General features: G+C 44.9%; 1 protein-coding gene across 1 annotated transcript in view; it reads left to right on the top strand.

The window, feature by feature from the left end:
* Positions 1 to 17,204, top strand: part of LOC102452429 (gamma-aminobutyric acid type A receptor subunit rho2) — a 60,651-nt gene extending 43,447 nt beyond the window's left edge. Inside the window, exons 6-9 of the mRNA XM_006133301.4 lie at positions 4,371 to 4,511; positions 4,860 to 5,012; positions 7,238 to 7,434; positions 11,458 to 17,204. Of these exons, the coding sequence (XP_006133363.3) occupies positions 4,371 to 4,511; positions 4,860 to 5,012; positions 7,238 to 7,434; positions 11,458 to 11,766 (800 nt within the window). The 3' untranslated portion in view covers positions 11,767 to 17,204. The remainder of the gene's footprint in view (positions 1 to 4,370; positions 4,512 to 4,859; positions 5,013 to 7,237; positions 7,435 to 11,457) is intronic.
* The last annotated feature ends 5,901 nt before the right edge of the window (positions 17,205 to 23,105 follow it).

Here is a 23,105-nt window from a genome sequence, read left to right as displayed (position 1 = left end):
GGGAGGGGAAGTGGGCAGCCTGGGCCTCTGGCCCACTGAGTCTTGCTGCAGGGACAGTACGCTCCCAGTAGCCCTGTCTCTGACTCCGAGGAAATCAATGACAGTAGTGGGAAAACCCAGACCTCATCTGCCACACTTGCTCAAATGCAGAGTGGATGTGCACTGAAACATGACTACAGGATCATGGCATATGCTCGCAGGGAGAAGATTAGAAGCCATGTGCTCTATCTTTGGGAGCGTACACAGTGCTAGACAGACAGACACAGTATGCCAAGTAGCTAGAACACAGACAAGGGTCTTTATTCACAGTGATGTGCCCCAGTGTTACAATCCATGGAGGATCACTTCAATCCCAGGATTTTTAATTGGTCCTTCTGTGGCTTGGGCCACATTTAGTGGTGTTACGTTAGGGTCATGGAGGAGGGCATGGGGCTCAGAGACACTGTGGGTGGGGCTGACAAACTGCCTTGCTGTCTTCTGTGTTCTCTGCAGCGGGACCAGCCGGGAGCGAGGGACCATCCAGCCCCGCACCGCTGGCACCAAAGATGCAGGGACCAGCTAGGTGGGCCAGGCAGCGCGGCCAGCTCCTCTGGTGGCATGTGCAGACTGTGGAGCAGATGGAGGAGGTGGTTAACACAAAGATCCGGGCAGACCTGGAGTGGCGGCAGCAGGCATGGGGGCAGTTCCTCCAGTGGTGTGACAGGATGTGCATGGCCTTGCCTCCCCCCCCCGCCACCCTCGCAGCTGCCCCTCTTGCCGTGCCCATGCCCCTTCCTGCTGCCCCCCATTGCCTCTCCTGTTGCTCCTCCTGCTGTGCCAATCCCCCCCTTGCTGTTCCCCATGCTGCCCACCTCCCAGGGCTGCCTGCTCCAACCTGGCCTGAAGGGTGCCAAGGCCTCCGCACCTGAGGAGGCGCTGGGAGGAGCCATCCCTCCCAGCACTAATTCCCCCTCCCAGTTCAGAGCCCCCTCCCACTGCCCACCCTTCATCCCAATGTAAATAATAGTTTATTTTTTGGTGAACAAGCAGAGTTGTGTTTATTGGAATGGGAGGGAAGGGTTGGGGATGGTAGAGGGATGTGGATGCAAGACCGAGGCAACCTACTGTGGGGCCTGGGAGAACATCTCCCTGAGGGCACCTCAGAGGCGCACCCAATAGCGGTTGTTCGGGGCTCCTCGAACGCCCAGCCCTCACCTGCCATCCACCCCGGAAGGGAAGGCCTCCCCCCTTCCGCTCCACAATGTTGTGCAGCATACAACACGCTGCGACCATCTCCAGGATGTTGTGCTCGCCCGTGTCGAGATGGGTGAGCAGACAATGGAATCTTGCCTTCAGCTGGCTGAAGGCGCACTCCACTTGGTTGCGGGCCCAGTTCAGGTGCAGGTTGAATCGTTCCTGGCTGGGGTCCATGCATCTGGTGTATGGCCGCGTCGGCCATGGCATCATGGAGTAGGCTACGTCCCCCGCAAAGTGGCATGTGGACATCCCCAACCATTAGTTCCCACTGGGGAAAGAAAGTGCCTGCTTCCAGCCTGAAAAACAGGCTGGAGTTTCAGAGGAGGAGGGTGTCATGTGCTCTGCTTGACCACCCCACATAAATGTCTGTGAAGTGGCCATGGTGGTCCATAGGGGCCTGGAGCACCATGGAATGGTAGCTCTTCTTATTTATGAAGTGGGCCGCTCGATGCTCCAGTGCCCGTATGGGGATGTGGGTCCCATCCATGGCTCCCCTGCAGTTGAGGAACCCCAGGGTAGCAAAGCCCGCCATGGTTGTGTCTGCGTCGCACAGGCAGATGACCCTCTTGAGCAGGATGTTGTTGATGTCTCGGACAACCTGCAGAAGGGCACACAGAAACACAGGGAACACGCAGAATGAGACGGTGCGTGCATGGGCCCTTGGGGGGTGTCCATCTCCTTCTGATGGCCTCTGTCCCCAAACACGCCAGGGCCCCCTCGCTCCAGAGGTCCCCCCTGCCAGCAGGCCTATGTGAGGGAGGGATGGCACAACCCCCTTGGGTGATGGGGCTTCCCCCACCCCTACTGCCCCCCCTCAGACTGGCGATGGCAGCCCTCTTTTTGACGGGAATGGCGGGCTGCAGCTGGGTTTCTTGTCTCTGGAGTTCAGGGGTGAACCAGGCACTCAGCTCCAGGAACGTCTGCTTCCGCATCCTGAAGTTTTGGAGCCACTGCTGGTCATTCCAGTGCTCCAGACCGGTCCCATCAGTTGGAACTGGTGTCGAGTCTCCAGTATTGCCTCTCCACGGTAGGGTAGGGATGCCACAGCAAAGCTGCTGCATCCAGGGAGAGGGAGTCCAGATGGAGCTCAGTGTCGAGCTCCTGCAGGAGTAGCATGGCGGCATGGAGCAGCATCTGCACACACTCCAAAATGGCCGTGTGGGCCAGAGCAGGCACAGGGCCATCTCTGGCTCCATGGCACAAGAGGACGAAGGCAAAAGTCCCCAAAGGCACAAGGGCAAAAGCTGTGGCGCCCAAAGAGGCTGAGGGCAACCACAACAGGCACTGCTACAGCTTTCAGTCCCTACCACAGGTCCCAAAGCACAGAGCAGCAGAGAAACGGCTGTCCAGGGAGATCCCTTTAAGCACGTGTCTCAGCGGGGCTCTGGCACCTACCCGCGGAAGGGACTGGTGCCCTTTTGCCCTGTCCGAAGTGGTTCCAGGGGGAAATATTTGTGCAAGAGCGTGCAGTATAGATATAGCCTGTGTGTATGAGAGAGCACAAGAGATTTTTCGTAGATAACACAAAAGAAAAGCAACAAAAGTCAAACTAGGATCCTGCTCCTTGGACTGATTATTATAAGGCTGGAGTCTGCCTTGGAGGGAATACTCAGAATTTCCATGGTATTGGTTTACTCTGTTTGGGAGATGATGTTTGAAACCATCTTGGAGGACAGTTGTTAATTGCTACTCTTTTCAATATATGCACCTTTCATCTTCAATGACTCTAACATGCTTTACAAATTAGGCCAGATCCTGCAAGTACTAAAGCATGTGAGCAGTGCCACAGAATTCAACTTGAGTAATTTAGTTCATCTTAATGGAAGTCACCAGGTGCTTTCATGCTTAAGGGTTAAAGTCACATAGAAACTTTTAGGCTCCTAGAAATTCACTGGGATTTACAATTCTGCATCAGACTTTGTTGTGGTGAATAGAGCACTCATCCGTGAGGTCGGAGACCCAAGATCTGATCCACCTGCTCCAATTAATTTTTTAAAATTATTTAACCAGAGTGCAACAGATGACACTGAGAGAACCCCACATCAAAATATCCCATAGCTCGGTGGTTAGAGTGCTCATCTGAGAGGTGACAGAGCCTGTTCAAAACCCGGTCTGTCTCACAAGTAACATTTTAGATGGCTTTCTCTCATTCGTCCCTTAAATTTGGCTAGATTAACCATAATTACTTCCTATAATCTTTCCTCATAAACCAATCTTCCTATCCCTTTAATCAATTCTTGTGTTCATCTCTGAATCTCCACCAATTTGTCTACATGTTTCTGATATTGTGGTGATCAGAAATGTACCATTCTAATTATATACCAGTGCTGTACAAAGTCGATCATGGAATGATATCTTTGGTTTGGCTTTTTGGGCTGCTACAGTACAACATATGGCAAGATCCTTAGTTATCCTACTGTCCACTGCCAAATAAACAGGATTTTTATTACTGCTAAAGATGTATCTGTGTTTGTTTATTTTTTGTATATAAATTCATCTGCATTTATTCCAAACAGAGTTCAGAGTTATTTTCCACCCATACTTCCAACTTCCCTGGTACTCTGCATTTTTAGTCTGTCCCAGTAGGGCTAACAGCCTTCCCAGGTCCCTGGGCAAGGTGGTGGAGGGTCTGGCTTTGCACTCTGTCAGAGTGGGGCCTTGGGCAGAAGGGGAGGGGCTTGGGGCAACCAGCTCTCAGCATTGTCTGAAGCATGCTTCACCATAGCCTTCCCTTCTCCAGGAAGCCCTTATAGCTACCCAGAGTGTGCCATGGTGGCGCTCAAGTGGCCATTTAAAGGGCTCAGGTGGCTGAAACCCCAGGCTCTTTTGAATCACTAAGGCCCTAGGGCAATTGACCTCTTTGCCTCCCACCTCATATTGGTGGGCTTGGTCTGTCACCAGTAGTATTTGTGATAATCTCCAATTGAGAGCCTGATCCAACATCAGAATCCACGGAACATGAACCCCTATGCCAAGCAGATCCCAATGCACGACTGGGGCCTTGCAATCATCTGTGAATCTCATTAATATGTTCGTTATCCACACACAGTTACTTTTTATACTGATTGTTTACATGAAATATCCTAAAGAAAAGTCACATTATGTCTCTTTTTTTTCCTTCCCCCCCTCCGAAGATGCTTACACTGATGAAGATCTGATGCTATACTGGAAAAATGGGAACGAATCCCTGAAAACGGATGAGAAGATTTCTTTGTCTCAGTTTTTGATACAAAAGTTTCATACTACCTCCAGACTCGCTTTCTACAGTAGCACTGGTATTATAGTCTTTTTTAAAATGGTTTTATTATTCTTTTTGATTCATTGCCATATATTTACAAGTTCAATGTCAAGCATTTGCTGGGTGAAATTTAAATGACATTTCTTTAAGGTGTACTTGAATAAGAGTCCTTCTGTCTTTCCCTTTGCCCTTGTCAACTTTGGGATTACAGATCATTACAGTCTATGCTGTGAATGATCTGTAGGATACAGAATGCTCACCCATCCATTTACACAATTATAGGTATTTGATGCTTATAAAAGAAATATATGATTTGCTGACAGATGTAGCAGCTCTGTATGTGTCATTAAGATGTTCTTCATTGCACCTTTTTTCTTCCCAACAGGATGGTACAATAGACTGTATATAAATTTCACTTTACGTCGCCACATCTTCTTCTTCTTGCTCCAAACCTATTTCCCTGCCACTCTAATGGTCATGCTGTCATGGGTGTCCTTCTGGATTGATCGCAGAGCTGTACCTGCTAGAGTCTCGTTAGGTGAGAGCAATTAATATCAACCATGAATGTGACAAAACCTTTGAATTTGGAGGGGATGGGGGAGGGGGAATTCTATTTAATGGTTTAAATATGCTAGGAAAATACATGTGTATTTTAGTTGAGAGTTAAAGTATTCTAAGGTCTGTGCTTTATCTTATGTTTTTCATTGTTGAATTAGTTCTTCCACGTTGATCAATTTTCCGTATCTTTATTTGAATCAGAGCAGAAGATAGAATTGTATTTTAAAAAGAGAAGCAAGCCTAGAAAAAAGATTCCAGTGTTTGTAAATTAATGAATCAAGGTTTCTAATTATAGGCCAAATCTAGCACTACTGAAATGTCAATGAGAGTTTTGTTTATTCAGGACGGTTGGAATTTCTTTTGTTTAAAAAAACAAAAGAGAAACCAATTTGCTCAGTTATCAATGTCTTGGTCAGAGAGAGAGAGAGATGTAATAAAAAGTATAGTGTATCTCTCAGAATATGAATGCATATGACTTCCTATAGATACGGAGTAAAAATGTCAGTCCCAGAGGTACACTGTACAGGCATCTGAAAAGAGCACTAGAGCAGGGCTACTCAACATGCAGTGGCCCGTGGCCTGTTTGTTTGCAGCCTGCAGTGTGGTTTGGGTTTACGTAGGGCTCAACACGTGGCTCAGGGTTGGGAGCCTTTGAACATGGTCTTCACTGGGAACATGCTCCACAAAGGCGAGGCATCTCCCAGGCAGGGCGAGCATAGAAAGACACAAGCGGATGGGCTGGCTGGAACAGACAGGGCGTTGGTGTTTCTAGCCTCCAGGGAGGAGGTATTGGGAGCACTGGGGTATTGTGGGAAGAGCTGGCTGCTTAGCGTTGTGGGCAGAGCCTGAGAGGTGCTGACTGGCTCACACTGGCCATGTTTGGATCCGGCACCACAGCTCATGGCTTACTCTTTGTATTCATGCCTGTCAATGTGAAAGAAGTTATCTGCTTATATATTTGGATGCATCTGCAACCACACTTAAGTTGCGGCTCTCGGCATGTGCTGTGAGTGTCATTGGGGCCCCCAGGGCTTTCAAAGTTGAGTAGCCCTGTTCTAGAGCCTGCTCAACTGGAAGAAGTTCTCTAGTTTTGAATGACTTGCTTAAAGTCACTCAAATGCTCCTTGGCTCTGCCACTCGATTGGTAAGAGGCGATTGCAAACTTGGAAATTAGGAGAAGTATTTTACTTTTATCACTCAGAACACCTTGTCGCTCTATAAACTATACCAAAGAGAGAGACACATACACACACGTTTTAGATGCGCCTGAATGCTTTTCTCTATAATGAATACAATGGATAGAGTGGATGCCATTAAAAACTTTTAAATGATCTTATCTAAAGGTGAGCACATAATGGCTTTGCTGTCACATTGTCATGAAATATATTTCCACACTCAGATTAGGGATATTTGTGACGAGTCGACTATCCGATAAGCAAATGCTTATTGGATAGAGTAGCCACTTGACTAGTCACTTCCGCCCCTCTCTCCTCCTCCTCCCCTCCCCCCCGGTCCCTCTTGCTGCCTCTATCAGGGAGAGGCAGCAAGCAGGGGAGAAGCAGGAGCCAGTGTTGGGGGGAAATTTACTACATTTAAAATACAGAGCAGCAGCATGGATGACCCTGGAGCTGCCTCTGCTGCAGCTTTGTACAGCAGCGCTTATCGAATAATCAATACGAATTATATCAACTATATGATTAGCTAGATAATTGCATTTTAACATCCTTAACTCTCACACAGGCTTTCACCTTTTGAGACAATGATTCCAATCAAAGCCACTTCATCAGTGACCACAAGTCATGGGCTGCTGTTTGATGACTGTGTAAAACCAATTGGTGCTCTCAGTAAAACAAGAGTCCTTATTATGACTGGCACCCTAACGGGAGCTAAACCAGAAAACCCTGTAGGTTGGGGTGGAAGCATCATTTCCTAATTAAATACTGGAGTGTTGAATAGAATCACAAGGGAAGTAGTGGCTACTCCATCACATTTAAAAAAATTGACTAGGCAGAGTGGTCCAGAATGCAGTAGAGGGAAAAATTCTACCCTGCGAGGCAACTAGACAGAATGACCTAATACATCATTTTTATCATCTAAGAGTGGTGCTGAGGAAAGTAATGTATTTTGAGACAAAACTAATGAGTAGTAGATATCTTCTGATCTTTATTTGGCATATGAAGTGAATTTTTGTGGGGGCTTTTCCAGGGATAACCACGGTGCTGACCATGTCAACAATCATCACTGGTGTGAACGCCTCCATGCCTCGAGTTTCCTACATCAAAGCTGTAGACATTTACCTCTGGGTCAGTTTCGTGTTCGTTTTTCTCTCAGTGTTGGAATATGCAGCAGTGAACTACTTGACCACAGTGCAAGAGCGGAAGGAGAGGAAGATGCGAGAGAAGGTGAGACCATCACTTTACAGGTGGTGTGCTTTATATTGTGTTTAAGTAAATGGAAAAATTTGCGGTGGTATGTGATTAATTTGTTTACAATGCAGAAGCTCACACTGAAGTGCTGACACCACAAAAACAGGAGTTGCTCTCTTTGATCATTGTACAAAAGGAAGAGAGAAAGAAACAAAGATCAGAAGTGGGGATGTGTGCAACCTGGACGTCAGTAGAGAACATGGGGGAGGGCAAGAGGGGGGAAATCCAGACTCATATTTCCCTTTGGCTGTGTCAAGGGGTGACCAACTCTTGGAGACCCCTCAAGCCTAATTTCCTTTGATGGGGCAACTTGACCATCACCAAGTCAATTTACAGGGCACTGCACAGCCTCAGCCTATACACTTGATCCTTTTCTCAGGGTATTGTGGCCCAACAGCCTAAGTCCATATGCAAATCCCTGCTACTCAGGGTAATATGTCTCAAGTTCATATGCAGGAAAAACTCCCCCATGTGGGCGTATATACAGAATAGGGAGGTGGACCCAGGCCCTTACACACCACCGGGTCCCAGCACAAGGCCCTGTTGGCAGTGGCATAGTCCACTGTTTGTTCAGCAGGGAATTCTGCTGCCACACAGTGAGTGCTCAGGGATCAATTCCCCGCCCTGGGCTACTTCCTACTGTCACCTGGCAGATGTCTTCTCCGTAGTCTCATTCTGTCTCTGCGGCTTCTTGTGTAGCACCTCTTGGCCTGGCTGCACTTCCTCCCCAGGAGCTCCTTCAGCACCTCCTTGCCCTTCAGCAGTCAACCCTGACTGAGCTGCTCATGAGGCTTTTATAGTCACTCTCCAGTTGGAGCATGCCCAGCAGGGCGGGGGCGGGGGGGGGCGGGGCTTCTCAGCTAGCTGGGCCAAGGTCACTCCATCAGCTTCAGTGCGGGGTTGATTCACCCTGTCACAGGCTACCAAAATTCAATTTTAAAGTTACAAAAACATATTATTCTGAGTGAATTATAGACCCCCTAACTCACAATCAGGTACATTTCAAAATTGGCTTCAATAAATAGTAGAATTGTTCGACGGCACAAAACACACTTGAGCAACAAATAGTCATATTTATTCTGTTAGTTTCCCATGAAAGGTCATGGTGCTAAGTGGATTATTTTTATGATTAACTCATGCTGTTGGTTGATTTAAAATGATCGTTTTAAAAATGTGCCTGCTTCACTGAAACGCCACTTAATGGCTGAAGACCTTTTCTGTGCTTTCTTTCCCAGGATTGGTATCCTCAGGAGTTTTTGTGTAAATGTTAGCTGTCTCTTCTCTAATCACTCTGTTCCTCAGTCCTGAGTCTTCAAGATCTATCGTGCCTGAGAGCTTCCTTCACTTCATGCCCCTCTGACATAGTCCATTGGCCTCCAATTAGCTTTTCTCCTTTGGCCCAGTGATCGAGTCTGAGGTCTCACGTAATCTCTATATTCCATTGTTCCAGATGTCTCCCTGATGTCATCATTTCCTACTTACATAAATATGCTAATAGTATCCCTCAGCTGCCTCCCCATTTGCCATCCCCATCTCTCTGACACTGTTAAAGTCACTGAAGTAGCAGCTTATAACTGGTAGCTTTTCTCTCTCTCGCCTCACTCCCAGTTTCACTTCTCTCTGGCTTCCAATCTCTCCATAGAACCTGCTGGTACCAAGATCTCCCATGACCTCTTCTTGGCCAAGTCTAATGTATTCTATCTCATTCTTATTCTACATAAGCCTTCTGCAACCTTCAATCCTACAGACTCTCTGATATCCGTATGCAGCCTATAAATACTGCTTCCTCCTTAATATGCTGTCCATCCTTGGCTTTTGAGAACCTATGTTTTCTTGGTGGCTATTCCTCTTCTCTCCTGCTCTTTCAAGGAGTTCACAGTAGGGATGTAAAAGAGTAGCTGAATAGTTGCCTACCCAATAAGCCTAGGCTTATCAGGTAGTTGAGTCGACTACTCGCATTCTATATCAGAGGCAGCAAGGAGGCAGGGGGAAGCAGGTGGCAGTGCTGGGGGGAGCCAGTTTAAAAGCTGGTTCCCTTCAGCACCATCTCTATGGTGCAAATGGAAGGGCAGGGGAGGCAGAGCTGCAGCAGATGGGGACCCAGTGTGAGCCAGGGACTGCTTCAGGCCCTACTCGGGCTGGGTCCTAGGCTGTGCCTCTGTCTTTTAAGTACAGTAAGAAGCAGGTGGTTCTTACTACATTTAAAAGGCAGAGCTGCAGCGGGGGTAGCAAGTGTCCCTCCCCTGCCCATTGGCAAATCTGTCTTTTAGCTTGACGTGTTTCTTGCTGTCTAGTCCTGCATATATCAGTGTGTCTGCAACATGCCTTAGACAGTTCTCTGCCAAAACACACAGAACAGTCCCAATTCAAAAATACAATCTTTTTTTTTTGTCTGTGCTCTGGTTATCTACCACCTTGATTATTGAGGTAGTCTTCTCTCTGATATATCTTCAATCTGTCCAAGATGCAGGAGTGGCCCAAGAAGAGAGACTATATTGTGTCTCATTGGAATAAATGTTGACCTCATTAGCCAATGACATTCAGCTGTGAAAGCCCCAAGGGAATCCAAATCTGAATTTTTTCACTCCCCAGAAATGTCATTCAGCACACCTCTTCTCTGTATGTGTGCGTGCAAATTTGGTTTTGGGAATATGTCAGGGATGAATTAAGATTACATGGGACCAGAACCATCTAAACTTTGGGCTTGCTTCCTCCTGCCACTATCTTCTTAGAATCCTGGCAATGTATACAACATATCTTAAACAAATCAGAGCCACTTGGCTCCCTTCCCTCAGGCCAAATCATAACCTGACTTTGGGGGGTGGGGGGGAAGGCGGCTAAGAGTCACTTGGATCAAAAGTATTTTTCTTCCTCTTGAGTCCTGCAGCAGCTGGTCTTGTAGCAAGCAGTTATGCATAGTACCACTGCCCGGTGCTTACTGCTGCATCCTGGATCCATCAGCTGAGGGGCCAGATGCTAAGGATCCCGATTTAATCTCCCCCTATACTAATCTCCCCCTATACTTTTTTTGAAAGAAGAGGGCATTCTATTAAACATAATTTGTTGCTCATGGAGAGCCAAAAATAAAATTAATTTAAATGATCAAAAATCATGATTTCCATCTATACTCACTTGCCTTCAATCCAAATATAAAATGTGTTTTTAAAAATAGTTTAAATTAGGTTGTAGTCAAAAAGAGTTCTAAAAGAATCCCATTACTGGTGGGAACAAGCCATTTGGAACAACTGTGTTGTAGCCTAGGTCAGAAGTATACTCCTTGTGCATTGAGCATCTACATTATTTTACTACAACTGGAATTGAGACAGTAGTCTCTCTTTTCAGTTAATGAATTATCGGTGAGCAATTTGGTTTGTTGTCCAAAATCATTTGCCAAATTATTATTGGTCAGTGAGTTCATGAGCAGTGTGCTATGAATATTTGATACTCAGAATTCAAGATGCATTAGCTGTTTTGATTAGACGAGTGGGATGAGTTTTTCTGTTCTGTGGCTGGATATGTGTAATCTTAGAGTCAGGTTTCCAGGCAGAATACTTGTATTTATAACATCAAAACTTGCTTTCTGTCAGTATTTTTCTCATTTATACTTAAAACACTGTTTCCACAAACATTACTGTCTATTGCGCTACAATATCCATAGGGAAACCGAGCATGAAAATGAATGCATAAACAGCCAGAGGTAATTGAATTAATTAACTGGGAAAAAAAGTCCGATCAATTTTTATGTAAATCAAACTAATTTCCCATCCCTAATTACCACATAACATAGGATTTCAGAAACAAATCCAGACACAATAAAAGTTATAACCAGTATGGCTAGTCAGCAACTTTTCATTTTGGAAAACTAGTGTTTTAATAGAGAAAAATATCACAGTTGAACTATAATGTGCAGCTCCTATTTTTACAAGTTGGTCATAAAAAGAAGGGTTTCATCTTTGCCTCCAGTATTTGACTATTGTTTTCTTGTGTTTCTGTTCTCAGTTTCCATGCACATGTGGAATATCTCAGACAAAAACTATGATGCTGGATGGAACCTGCAGTGAATCTGATGCCAACAGCCTTGCAGGATACACAAGAAGCCAGACAGTGACTGAGGAAGAAAAACAAGACAAGATGGTGGTTCATTTGGCCATGACCAATGAATCTAATTCATCGCGAAAGAAGGGACTGAAAGGCCATGTAGGCCTACGCATCATCCAGAACACTCATGCGATTGATAAATACTCAAGATTAATATTCCCAGGCACCTATATATTTTTTAACTTGATATACTGGTCTGTCTTTTGCTAGAAGTATTGGGGCAGAAGCCTTTTAAAGGACTAAGTGGGTATTTTTTTAAAAAGTTCACTTTGGCTGTTAAGCTAGAAAACCAATTCTCCTATTGTACCCATGGAGCATGAAACACTGGGTATGTCCTGCAACAGCCATTTCCTGGAGAATCTGGTGTGTCAGTTACTCTGTACTCCACACCCACATTTCCCCTCTTCTGGGCAAACCAAGAGATGAGACACTTCTCTTGGTTTGCCCAACAATTACTGTATATATCTTTGGGACTGGACAATGGAGATGGTGCCTGATGTGCACTGAGGCTCAGATCTTGCAAGGTATTTAGATGCCAACTCCCATTGATTTCAATGGGAGTGCGGTGCTTAAATACCTTGGAAAATCTGGATCAAGGCAACAACAACAGAAGAATTGCCCAGCATACACTGTTGGATTAAAGTGTTCCAATAGCTGTGCTGGGGTACCTAGAAAAAGATGACAGTTGGGCTCCTTAGTAAGAACTCAGCTTTAAAAGATCTTAATGAAAACAGGGCTCTCTTCATAGCGTTCTTTCATTTTGTCCTTGGCTTATAAACAAATGGCGTCTTTTCAGGACAAACTTTTGTCATGCCAGTAGGCAAGGTCTTGCAGTCCTCATACAAACCTCCCAATGCATAAGTGGGATTGCTGCCAGAGTAAGATCTGCAGAATACGGTCTACCAAGACTACGCAGTTAGTTTGTTTTGAATTAAAAATGAAGGGACGACATAAAGTGAACCCAAGAAATATCCTGAACTGGAGCAGTATGAACTCTGGAGCTCATTTCCAATGACAGCTTAGAAGTTTAAATAAGCCTGTTTGCTCCTTACAAACTGGAGTTGGTATGCAATACATTGATCTTGAGTACTATCCCCTCTAAAGGAGGAGGAAGGTAACCAAATGGAGGGGACCTTGGATTAGTGTGTAGGAATGGGGAGTTTCTCCAGGAGCTGCTAGCTGTTTTTGCTTCCTCTCTTTATATTTTAAAGCAGAGAACAGTGTAGAGGGCAGGGCAGGGCAGGGCAGGGCAGGCACCTTTCCAGGTACTCAAAGGCTGCTTTTATTTCTAACAGAAAAATGCAGCCCACAGAGAAAATACTTCCCAGTATGCAGTGCTCCCTCTTCAGCAGAGCAGCTATGTTATTTAGTCATGCTGCAACTAATTGTCTTTGTAACCCATACACCTAGTGGGTGTGGTTCACAGTCCCATGTAGTGGCACTTAGACCACTTCCAGCAAGAGATAAGAATAAGTGAACTCCATAGCTTAAGGCCCTAAACTAAGAGCTAGCTGGCTTTATAGTTCAAGCTGTAGAAGCTCCTACACTAAGCTCCAGAGGTCCCAGTTTCAAATTTGCCTAGTGGCTGTTACATCTTGACAGGTGATCCTCCATTTTAAAGAAAAAAATGGCCATAAATAGCACTGTAGAACATCATGCACCACATTCACTCTAGTAACTGGCTTAAAAGTTTAAATTATTCTTTAGTAGCTGTAAAGGGAACAGTAGCATGCTTCTGTATATGGCTAGCATTCCATTCTTCACACAAAGCTATCTCCTCTTCCTTGGCTAGTATTGCTGACAGGAAGATACAGAATTTTGTACAAAATTGCAGCAGGTCACATTTAATCTTTGCTTATTTCTTCAGGAAAATACCCAAGCATGCTGAGCTGTGGAAGTGATGTCATTAATCACAGCTGGGTGCTAATTTGGTGCACAGCAGGGTGGTCAGATGCGAACTCAGATGAGTCTGTGCTGAAGTTGGAGGATCACTCAACAATGTGACTAAAGTATACAGCTGACTAGAATGTCAACACAGGATGTAAATAGTACAGATAATGTACAGAGCATCAAGTCTCTTGCAATTCCTTACTCATATCAAGTGAAACAGTAATCCCATTTACAGAAAAATAGCTCCATACTTATTGGGCTTTTTATATGTTCAGTTTACAATAGCAGTTTTAACTTTTCTGCAGGGATTTCATGATTGGCTGGAGTAAACTCTTTCTAGCCTATCATTAATCTCTAGAACAGTGGTCTCCAACTTTTTTGAACACAAGGTCACTTTTTCAATTTAAGTGCAATGTAAGATCTACCTCATCCAAATACACTTCTCCCGCTTCCTTCCTGCCCTTTCTTTGAGGCCCGGCATCTGCTCCACCCCTTCTCCTAGGCTTCATCCTACTCACTCCATCCCCCTTCTTCCCCCATCCTCACTCACTTTCACCAGGTTGAGGTAGAGTTTTGGGTGCAGGCTCTAGTCTTGAGCTGAGGAGTTTGGAGTGCGGGAGGAGGTCCAGGATTAGCCTAGTGTGGTGGATTAGGATCCAGGAAAGATTTCAGGGTGCAAACTCTGGGAAGGAGTTTGGGTGCAGGGTGGCTCATGCTGGGGACAGGAGGTTGGGTGTAGGAGTAGTATCAGAGCAGGGACAGTCAAAAACCAAAAATAACACATTTTGCAAGCAGTATAAGTAGTAACAACAATCCCCTCACGTATGTGTTGGGTCGGGAGCTGAAAGGGAAGAACAGTGTGTGTTTGTGAGAATGACAGACACACACATTGTGTGAGAGTGATAGAGATTTGCATTGCCAAGCTCACACCATCCCCGCCCCTCTGAGTGGAGACAGGGTACAGAAGTGGGGGAAAGAGGGACACCCTCACATCAGCACCCCACCTCTTTTCCCTCCCACATCCTGCAAGCAGGAGGCTCCCAGCGGGACAGCTCCAAGGCAGAGGGCAGGAGCAGCATGACAGTGAGTAGAGGGGCAACTGAAGTGCCAATGCTTGATAGTTTCATGGCTAAACCAGTCAGGATCACCTGTCAGAGGCTCTAAGATCTACTGGTAGATCCCGACCTACTGGTTGGTGACCACTGCTCTAGAATGTATCCTGTGCCTCAATTATTGTTCTTTAAATTGCAACACGTTTCTGTGTAAGACTGAGTCTAATGAAAGTGATTAAAGAAACAAACTAAGAAATATATCCCTCTTCATTGCACATGTATGTAAGAATTGATACATTTGTGTTGTCCTAAAAGGAGAAAATATATCCTAAAGATCTCTAGCTAAAACAGAACAGAAGCCAAGAAATGGATTAATATCTCAAAGAAGACATATTCCAATATCTCAGGCTGCCACTTCTTTCCTATGCTACAGGATGTAAATAGTACATTTCACAATAGCAGCTTGAGATGAAAACCAGCCACCTTTATTATGCAAGAAGAGCTATAGATATATTCCACAGAGTCTTAGAGGCATAATTCCCTATTTAATTAAATGCTTTTTCAAGAATTAGCATTTTAAAATAAATATTTAGCCAATCAGAAACCAGTTTTATATTTAAAAATAACTTCCCTTCTTTCATGGGCACCAGAGGGGTAGCAGAGTTAGTCTGTAACTTCTTTCATGACTCAGTGCTTCTCTGATTAGCTGATGTAAGACAAAAGGGGGGAAGAGTCATGTGATTAAATCAGGGAAAGGGGAAGCAAGGGACCTGGATTCTATTCCAAACAAAGCCACAGAATTCTTGTGAAACTGAGACCTTCATTTAGTCTCTCTGTGCCTCTGTTTACTCATCAGTCAAATGGGGAATAATACCACTTACCTCATGGGTGTGGGGGAAGGAGTGTGGAAGGAAGGGAAAATGAAATGTTTAATTCATTAATATTTGTGACTCTTCATAACATATGTAGCTGGGAGGCCCTTTGAAAGTGTGAGGTATTTTTATTAATTCACACTGCAGAGCTTTTCTCAATCAGAGTGCAATGAATCAATAATGGCAAATTGAACATCAATTTCCATTAGATAAAATGATTGTATCTTCCTGAGCTATTTAGGAGTACAGAGATAGTGGGCCACATTTATTATTGGTGTAATGCCATTGATTTTAGTGGAGTCACACCAGGTATAAATTTAGCTCAAGATACTTATGTGAATTCTGTTACTGGATAATGTCGCCTTTTGTTTAAAAAAAAAATCTTGATTTTACTTTGCTATTTATTTTTATTAAATGTCTCATCGTCACTTCAGAACTTATCTGGTGGTAGGGGATTATTCAGATGCTACATTCCTCTGCACTGATATTCTCTCTTACTTATGCTACCTAGTAAACTTCCTTTGGGAGGCCAAGATTAACTTATTTTCATACATGTGTAATGCTGGAGATATATGCCTAATGTGACACATGTACATTTGTTTTTAGCTCCTGCAACTATGCAGTGCAGACAATTGTGAAGGAGAGAATGTTACCATTAGGGAAAGTTAATCTGAACACTGCCATGTTCTTGTTTGAGATTTTAAAATTATTTTAAACAATAGATGTAACTAATGAACAAGCCCTCAGTGATTCACACACATTTGTAATTACTGTGTTGTATTTGCTGGCTAACAAGGAGGAAATGAACAGGACAGAGTGAAAGAGCAAATCCTAGAAGGAGAGGTGAAATTAATAATACACTTATTTGACCATCAGTTTCTTTTGGGTAAAAGGAGATGTCATTGACCAGAGAGAAGATAGTGTTATTTAACCCTATATCTGCACGAACCTATGGCCAATAGCTTTGGAAATGAGCTTACTCACATCCCTAGTTATACACCTAAATTAAAAGTCTGATTTTTAAGAATGGTGTACACCTACTGCCTATGAGGCCTTTTACAATTAGACCAGCTCTTTAAATGCCTACTTCTGGGTGAGTTTCAAAAGTACTGAAGAGATTTAACTGCGTGAGTCTCACTGACTTCAGGCATTCATTTCTGAAATTTTGGTCCAAATGCCCCCCCAAAAAAGGGGGGGGGATCCTGCCCATACAGTATCAAATCTTTATCTTCTCTTTAACCAAATCTGGGACATGTATGTATGTTGGATAAATGTACATATTTTAAGTTGTTTTTATGCTGCATAGAGAAATTACCAAATATTAGACTAAAAAAACCCATATAGACACTGTCAGATTGATGGAAAGCTTTTACTGTACTGCCTAATAGTTAAGAAATATTCTCCATGGGCAGCTTATTGCAGAATTGTCCATCGGTTTTCTCCCACTTTATTCTGCACACCTAGTATTGATCAGTGGCATGGGAACACTTTTACTAGTGGGGGTGTTGAAAGCTAGCTCCCTTATCTCTTTCTGCAGGCCTGGCACCAGGAGTGGAGTCCTAGCTAAAACCTGGGGGAGGGAGGTGCTACTGCACCTCCTGCACCCCTAGTTCCTGTGCCTAATAGTATTGCTTAGTGTGGAAGACCGATACCAGCCTAGATGGACAATTGGAATGACTACGTTAACTGGTATGATCAGTTAATTCCTAAATTCAAGCTTGGTAATAAAATCACAAGGGATTGGGAGACACTGAATTAATCAGTTCATTCTGTTTTGTGAGTTATTTTGTGAACTTTTAAAATTATTTTCCAGTTACCTGGAAGTACTCCTAAATAAGAGTTAATGCCTATCTTTCAGAATTGCCAAAAAAAAAAAAAAAAAAAAGACTGTGCTGCATTTGTAATTGGATTTAAATATTAAATAATCTTTAATTGTTGAAGACATTCAGGTAAAAGGGCATCTTCTGATTATAAGCATTCAAGTCTCCCATGTATATATAAGCCATACAAACCGTAGGGGCGCTGCAATCCACAGCTGAAGAAAATTCTAACAGTTACTCTGTATTTATGGGCAGTTATTCAAAGGCACAAATGGCAGCAAGGCACCCAGTTCCTAAGTGGATGCCTAATATCTCTTTGTGTCTTTGACTAAATCTCCATCTTAATTATGAATGGAAAGATAAACCAGCTCTCTGGACAATATGGCTATATATACGAGACAACTACTAGGCCTAGTGCATAAGAACCCTGCCACACTAAAAAGATGACAGTCTGACTGAAAAAAGATGCCGACCTGCTAAAATTAAGAGACTGAAAATGTATCTAAAGATCTTAGCACTATTAAAATTAAAATGTAATCCAGTCTCACGCTAAGCTGATTAATTCCCTTTTTTTAAAAAAGGACATTAATGCATCAGGGTCAGTACTTCCATGGGAAAAGGGATTAAAATTTCAGACAAAGCAAGAACAGTAGGGAGGAGGAAGGAGGAAAGCACAAAGGAGAACAATGCGTCTCTGTTTTGTAAACACCACTACAGCCGGCTCTATTTCTTCACCCTCTTTTGTTGTGGCACTGCATAAATGATAAAAAGCAGCAGCAGGGAGCAGAACAGGAGTAAAATAATCTGAGGATGTAGCCATTTAAGAGCATGTCTACACTAGGAAACTATTTCAAAACAACTTATTTTGAAAAAATAACTCCCAAAACAATAATTTCAAAATAGTGTGGCCAGGCTATGGGGAAGCCTCAAAATTAGTCTGAGGCAGGCTCTGTTAATATGGACATGCTACCTCAACTTAGTGCCCCAGGAAGTACTGGAGAGTAATTAGTGTGAATTACTCTGAGTAGCTACTTTGAAATAGCAGAACCAGAGCATCCATACTACCGCTATTTCGAAATAACCATTTTGAAATTAGCATTATTTCTCATGGAAAGCAGGAGTTATTTCAATGTAACCAGCCCATTATGGGCTTGGTAGTGTGGATGCACCACTTGTTGTTTTGAAATAACTCCCTAGTGTAGACAAAGGAGAAGTGACCCCCCAGTGATGGATTGTTACTTGCCCTATGTACAAGGAAGTAAGGGGTTGGAAGGTCCATTGTATTCTGCTGTGTGGGCTAGCTCCATGGCCAATTTGTGTGCTACAGGTACAGTATAGGGCCTGGAGAGCTCATTAGGTGCAGGGTAGACATAACTCAATTATGCCTACCCAGCAACCCCCATCAGCTGGCTGCTGCTCCTGGACTGGCATAGCTTTGCATTACCCCTCAGCATGTAACAGAGCAAGTAATTAAGGAAATCATCTGTAAACACATGGAAGGTGGCAAGGTGATAGGAAACAGCCAGAATGGTTTTGTAAAGAACAAATCATGTCAAACCAATCTGATAGCTTTCTTTGATAGGATAACGAGTCTTGTGGATAAGGGAGAAGCAGTTGATGTGGTATACCTAGGCTTTAGTAAGGCGTTTAATATGGTCTCGCATGATATTCTTATCAATAAACTAGGCAAATATGACTTAGATGGGGCTACTATAAGATGGGTGCATAACTGGCTGGATAACCATACTCAGAGAGTAGTTATTAATGGTTCTCAATCCTGCTGGAAAGGCATAACAAATGGGGTTCCTCAGGGGTCTGTTTTGAGACTGGCTCTATTCAATATCTTCATCAACGATTTAGATATTGGTATAGAAAGTACGCTTATTAAGTTTGCAGATCATACCACGCTGGGAGGGGTTGCGACTGCTCTGGAGGATAGGGTCATAATTCAAAATGATCTGGACAAATTGGAGAAATGGTCTGAGGTAAACAGGATGAAGTTCAATAAAGACAAATGTAAAGTGCTCCACTTAGGAAGGAACAATCAGTTTCTCACATACAGAATGGGAAGCAACGGACTAGGAAGGAGTACAGCAGAAAGGGATCTAGGGGGTATAGTGGACCACAAGCTGAATATGAGTCAGCAGTGTGATGCTGTTGCAAAAAAAGCAAACATGATTCTGGGAAGCATTAACAGGTGTGTTGTGAGCAAGACATGAGAAGTCATTCTTCCGCTCTATTCTGCACTGATCAGGCCTCAGTTGGAGTATTGTGTCCAGTTCTGGGCACCGCATTTCAAGAAAGATGTGGCGAAATTGGAGAGGGTCCAGAGAAGAGCAACAAGAATGATTAAAGGTCTAGAGAACATGACCTATGAAGGAAGGCTGGAAGAACTGGGTTTGTTTAGTTTAGAAAATAAAAGTTTAAGGGGGGGACATGATAGCAGTTTTCAGGTATCTAAAAGGGTGTCATGAGGAGGAGGGAGAAAACTTGTTCATCTCGGCCTCTGCAAATAGAACAAGAAGCAATGGGCTTAAACTGCAGCAAGGGAGGTTTAGGTTGGACATTAGGAAAAAGTTCCTACCTGTCAGGGTGGTCAAACACTGGAATAAATTGCCCAGGGAGGTTGTGGAATCTCCATCTGTGGAGATATTTAAGAGTAGGTTAGATAAATGTCTATCAGGGATGGTCTAGACAGTATTTAGTCCTGCCATGAGGGCAGGGGACTGGACTGGATGACCTCTCAAGTTCCTTTTCAGTCCTAGGATTCTATGATGTAAATCACTTTGATAATCTGAGACCTAGTTTTTAAAATTTTATTCTTTTGTGAAATACAAGACGTCTTTGCCAGTTTTCCAAACTGCGTTTCTACCACACATCTCATAAGTCTCTTCTAGTGCTGATATATGTGCTTGGAACCAATAAAACTAGCACAGCAAAAGGGCCTAGGAATTTTATCTATAGCAAATACATAGCAATGAAATGAAGGAAGATTTTACTGCTCTGCTTGTGTCACAGATGAATAGAAGAGAATTGCATGTTTTAGATTAGAATTCTCAGCAAAAAATGAAAAGATAAGTTAATTGCAGTGACAGTTTTTAAAATTAATTTAATAAATACATTCTGGGAACTTGGACAACATTGAAGCAGTACAACTAGCAAGCTCTCAAGTGCTTTCCGTTTTGTCTGTATCTGTTAGTGTGCTCTAAGCTCACTTCACTCAGGAAATATTAGACCTTCTTTATTAAGCTGCATATTTGTAGGGCACACTAAGGAGGACTCCTTAGGGACAGTGGACATTTGTAGGTACAAAACCCATCAGTTTTCTTGTCTGTCTCATAACAGCTGCCATTTTTCATAAAGCAGAGCAGTCATCAATAGGATCACACTAAATCAGAGGAATGGTCATGGAGCAGCTTCAATCCATGTTCAAGCATGTTGCAGATTTGTTACACATTTTGTTGAAAGATAGGGGAGGAGGGTTCTTAAAGCCACAGACTATTCTCAATAAAAGACTCAAAAGTCAACACTCTCATACTGGCCCTCATTAGATGTTACGGGACACATTTAAACACTAGGAAAGAAACAGTAATTCAGCTGTGTTAGCTAGCTGCCAAATTCAAGGACTTCGGTTTTGTGCCTTGTTCCTCTAGGACTGTTCTCTATCCCGCCCGCACCCACCCATTTGCGGGAAAGATGCTAGACGATTTTTTTAATGCCTATGAAAAATCAAGTGTCTGGATATGCTGCCTCAGGCCAAAGATGACAGCTGTGGGAGCACAGTACCTCATAGCACCATGCTGCGGCCAGAGTAGCAGAGGCAGCAATGGGGTCCAGGCCTGTGGACAGGAATTCCTTCAGAGGGAGCCATAAGCAACCCCTTCCCTGCCCAGAGAAACCCCAAGTACCACCTCTCAATTAGAGGACCCTCTGGTTGGTTGCTGCCCCATCCCCCACCTGCCTGGAGAAGCCCTTTCCGCTCTGTTCCCCAGACACTCCCAGCCCAGCTCTGCTTCCCAGCGGTCCTGTGCCCCCTCGGCTCTTTACTCCCCTCTGTCCCTATCTACCCCTGCCTGCAACCCTCCACTTTTTGTCTTCCCATCCCAGTTCCTCCATCCCCCTTGGCCATCACTTGCTGCAGTCCCCTGACCTGCTCTGTCCCTAGAGCTCGGCTCCCTCCTTCCCTTCCTAGCCTGGCTCTCCCCTCCCACTTGGCCCTCCTCCCCCAGCAGATCCGAGCTGGGGTTCACAGGGGCAGGTGTGGTGACTCCTGCTGCCACCCACGCCCCTGCTCTGCTGAATGAATGGGGCTTAAAGTAGCAGGACGCTCCACCTTCCCTCCCCCACCTGTGTTGCTGCTGCTCTGCTGAGCTGAGCACGGGGGCTTAAAGCGGCAGGGAGCTCTGGGCCCCCCTCCTGGCCCGGTGGAGCTCTGGCACCTGTGTTAATTCCACCAGGCTCCTGTGCAATTGCCTCCTTCCCCTACATCAGTAAGCCTGATGGGGTCAGGGCACATGGGCTTTCCCTGTCTACCCGCCTCCTCCCCCCCCACCAGTGCTCCTGCCATGGAGAAGTGTCAGGGTGTGGGGGTTTCTCCTGCTCTCTGGCAGGAGTGCCAGGTGGATGGGCAGAGTGGGGAAAACCCCCACACCTTGACTCCACTCCACAGCAGGAGCGCCAGACAAGCAGAGGTCAAGGCATGGGGGTGCCCATTTTTCCAGAGGCCACTCACATGGCAGGGGCTCCATGGTTAGGGGGCCTGTAGGTAGCAGGCCTACTGAAAAGCTTGCCATTTCCCATGCTAATCCCCTTACATTCCTTTTCCTTCATTCTCTTCCATCCTGTGCAGAACAGAAGATACCTGAGGGAGAATTATCTCGGACACTGGTATTTGTCCATGAGACAGGGCGATTGCCCTGCACTGGCCCTTTAAGCAGTAGGGACCTGACTGCCAGGGAAGCAAGAGACTTACTAGAGATGGAGCAATGCTGGGGCAGGAAGCAGAAATGGCCTGAGCCATTCTTGCGCCCCAGGACCCGGGCGCGCGGTGCATGCGTGGCCCTGCCCCTGCCCGGCCTGGCAGCACCATGCGGCACCCCTTACAATTGGGCACCCTGGGCTATCGTCCGGTCAGCCTGTAGCTTGGACCAGCTCTGGCTAACCAGGCTCTCAGGCTGCAGGGCCTGAAACAAGGCCTGAAGCTACTGGGGCTGCAAGAGGCAGCCATGGTAGGCAGGGGCAGCGTGTCTGCACCCTCTGCCAGTGATGAGTGGCCATTACAGACTGCAGTTTGCCCCTGAGGCAGGGGCTAGATGAAGACTGACAGTAGGTCACTGAGGCAAGGTGGGTACAGGGGAACTGGGTGTTCCCTGGGAGAAGAACTGGGGGAGGCTTCTGGGGAGGGGAGGACCCTGGAGTGTGCAGTGGAGTAAACACTGGAAGGAGGTGCAGAGAGACTGGAGTGGGCACTGCTGGAGGGCAGTGACCAGAAGAGGACGCTGTGGTCAAAGAGAAACAGGGGGAGACACCAGCTAGAGGGAGACGTCCAGCGAGTCAACACGCTAATTCCCAGGACTGCGGACTGGAGGCGCTATGGTGGTGAGTCGGTCCTGAGACAGTCCACTTGATTTTTTTTATAATAATTAAACTTTATTGTACTGACTAAAGTTGGAAATTCACCTACTCCTATATACCCTCTTCTACTCCCTCTCTCTCTATACCATCCGCTCATAACTTTTGTACAAATGCCTTTTGTATAAACACTTTCTGTATTTGGTCATAACCAGCTATTTTTCACTTTTATTTTTGGAGGGAAGGTGAGGGGACATGGGAGGAAAAATTTTTTGCTCACTTTTTGGTGAAAAATATTTTTCTTTTTAACAATGTTCTATTTGTGCACAAATAATTCAAAAGAG

The sequence above is a fragment of the Pelodiscus sinensis genome, chromosome 3 (assembly GCF_049634645.1).
Source record: "Pelodiscus sinensis isolate JC-2024 chromosome 3, ASM4963464v1, whole genome shotgun sequence".
Classification (NCBI taxonomy): domain Eukaryota; kingdom Metazoa; phylum Chordata; order Testudines; family Trionychidae; genus Pelodiscus; species Pelodiscus sinensis.
The sequence above is the reverse complement of the archived record's forward strand: the minus strand, read 5'-3'. Positions and strand labels throughout refer to the sequence as shown.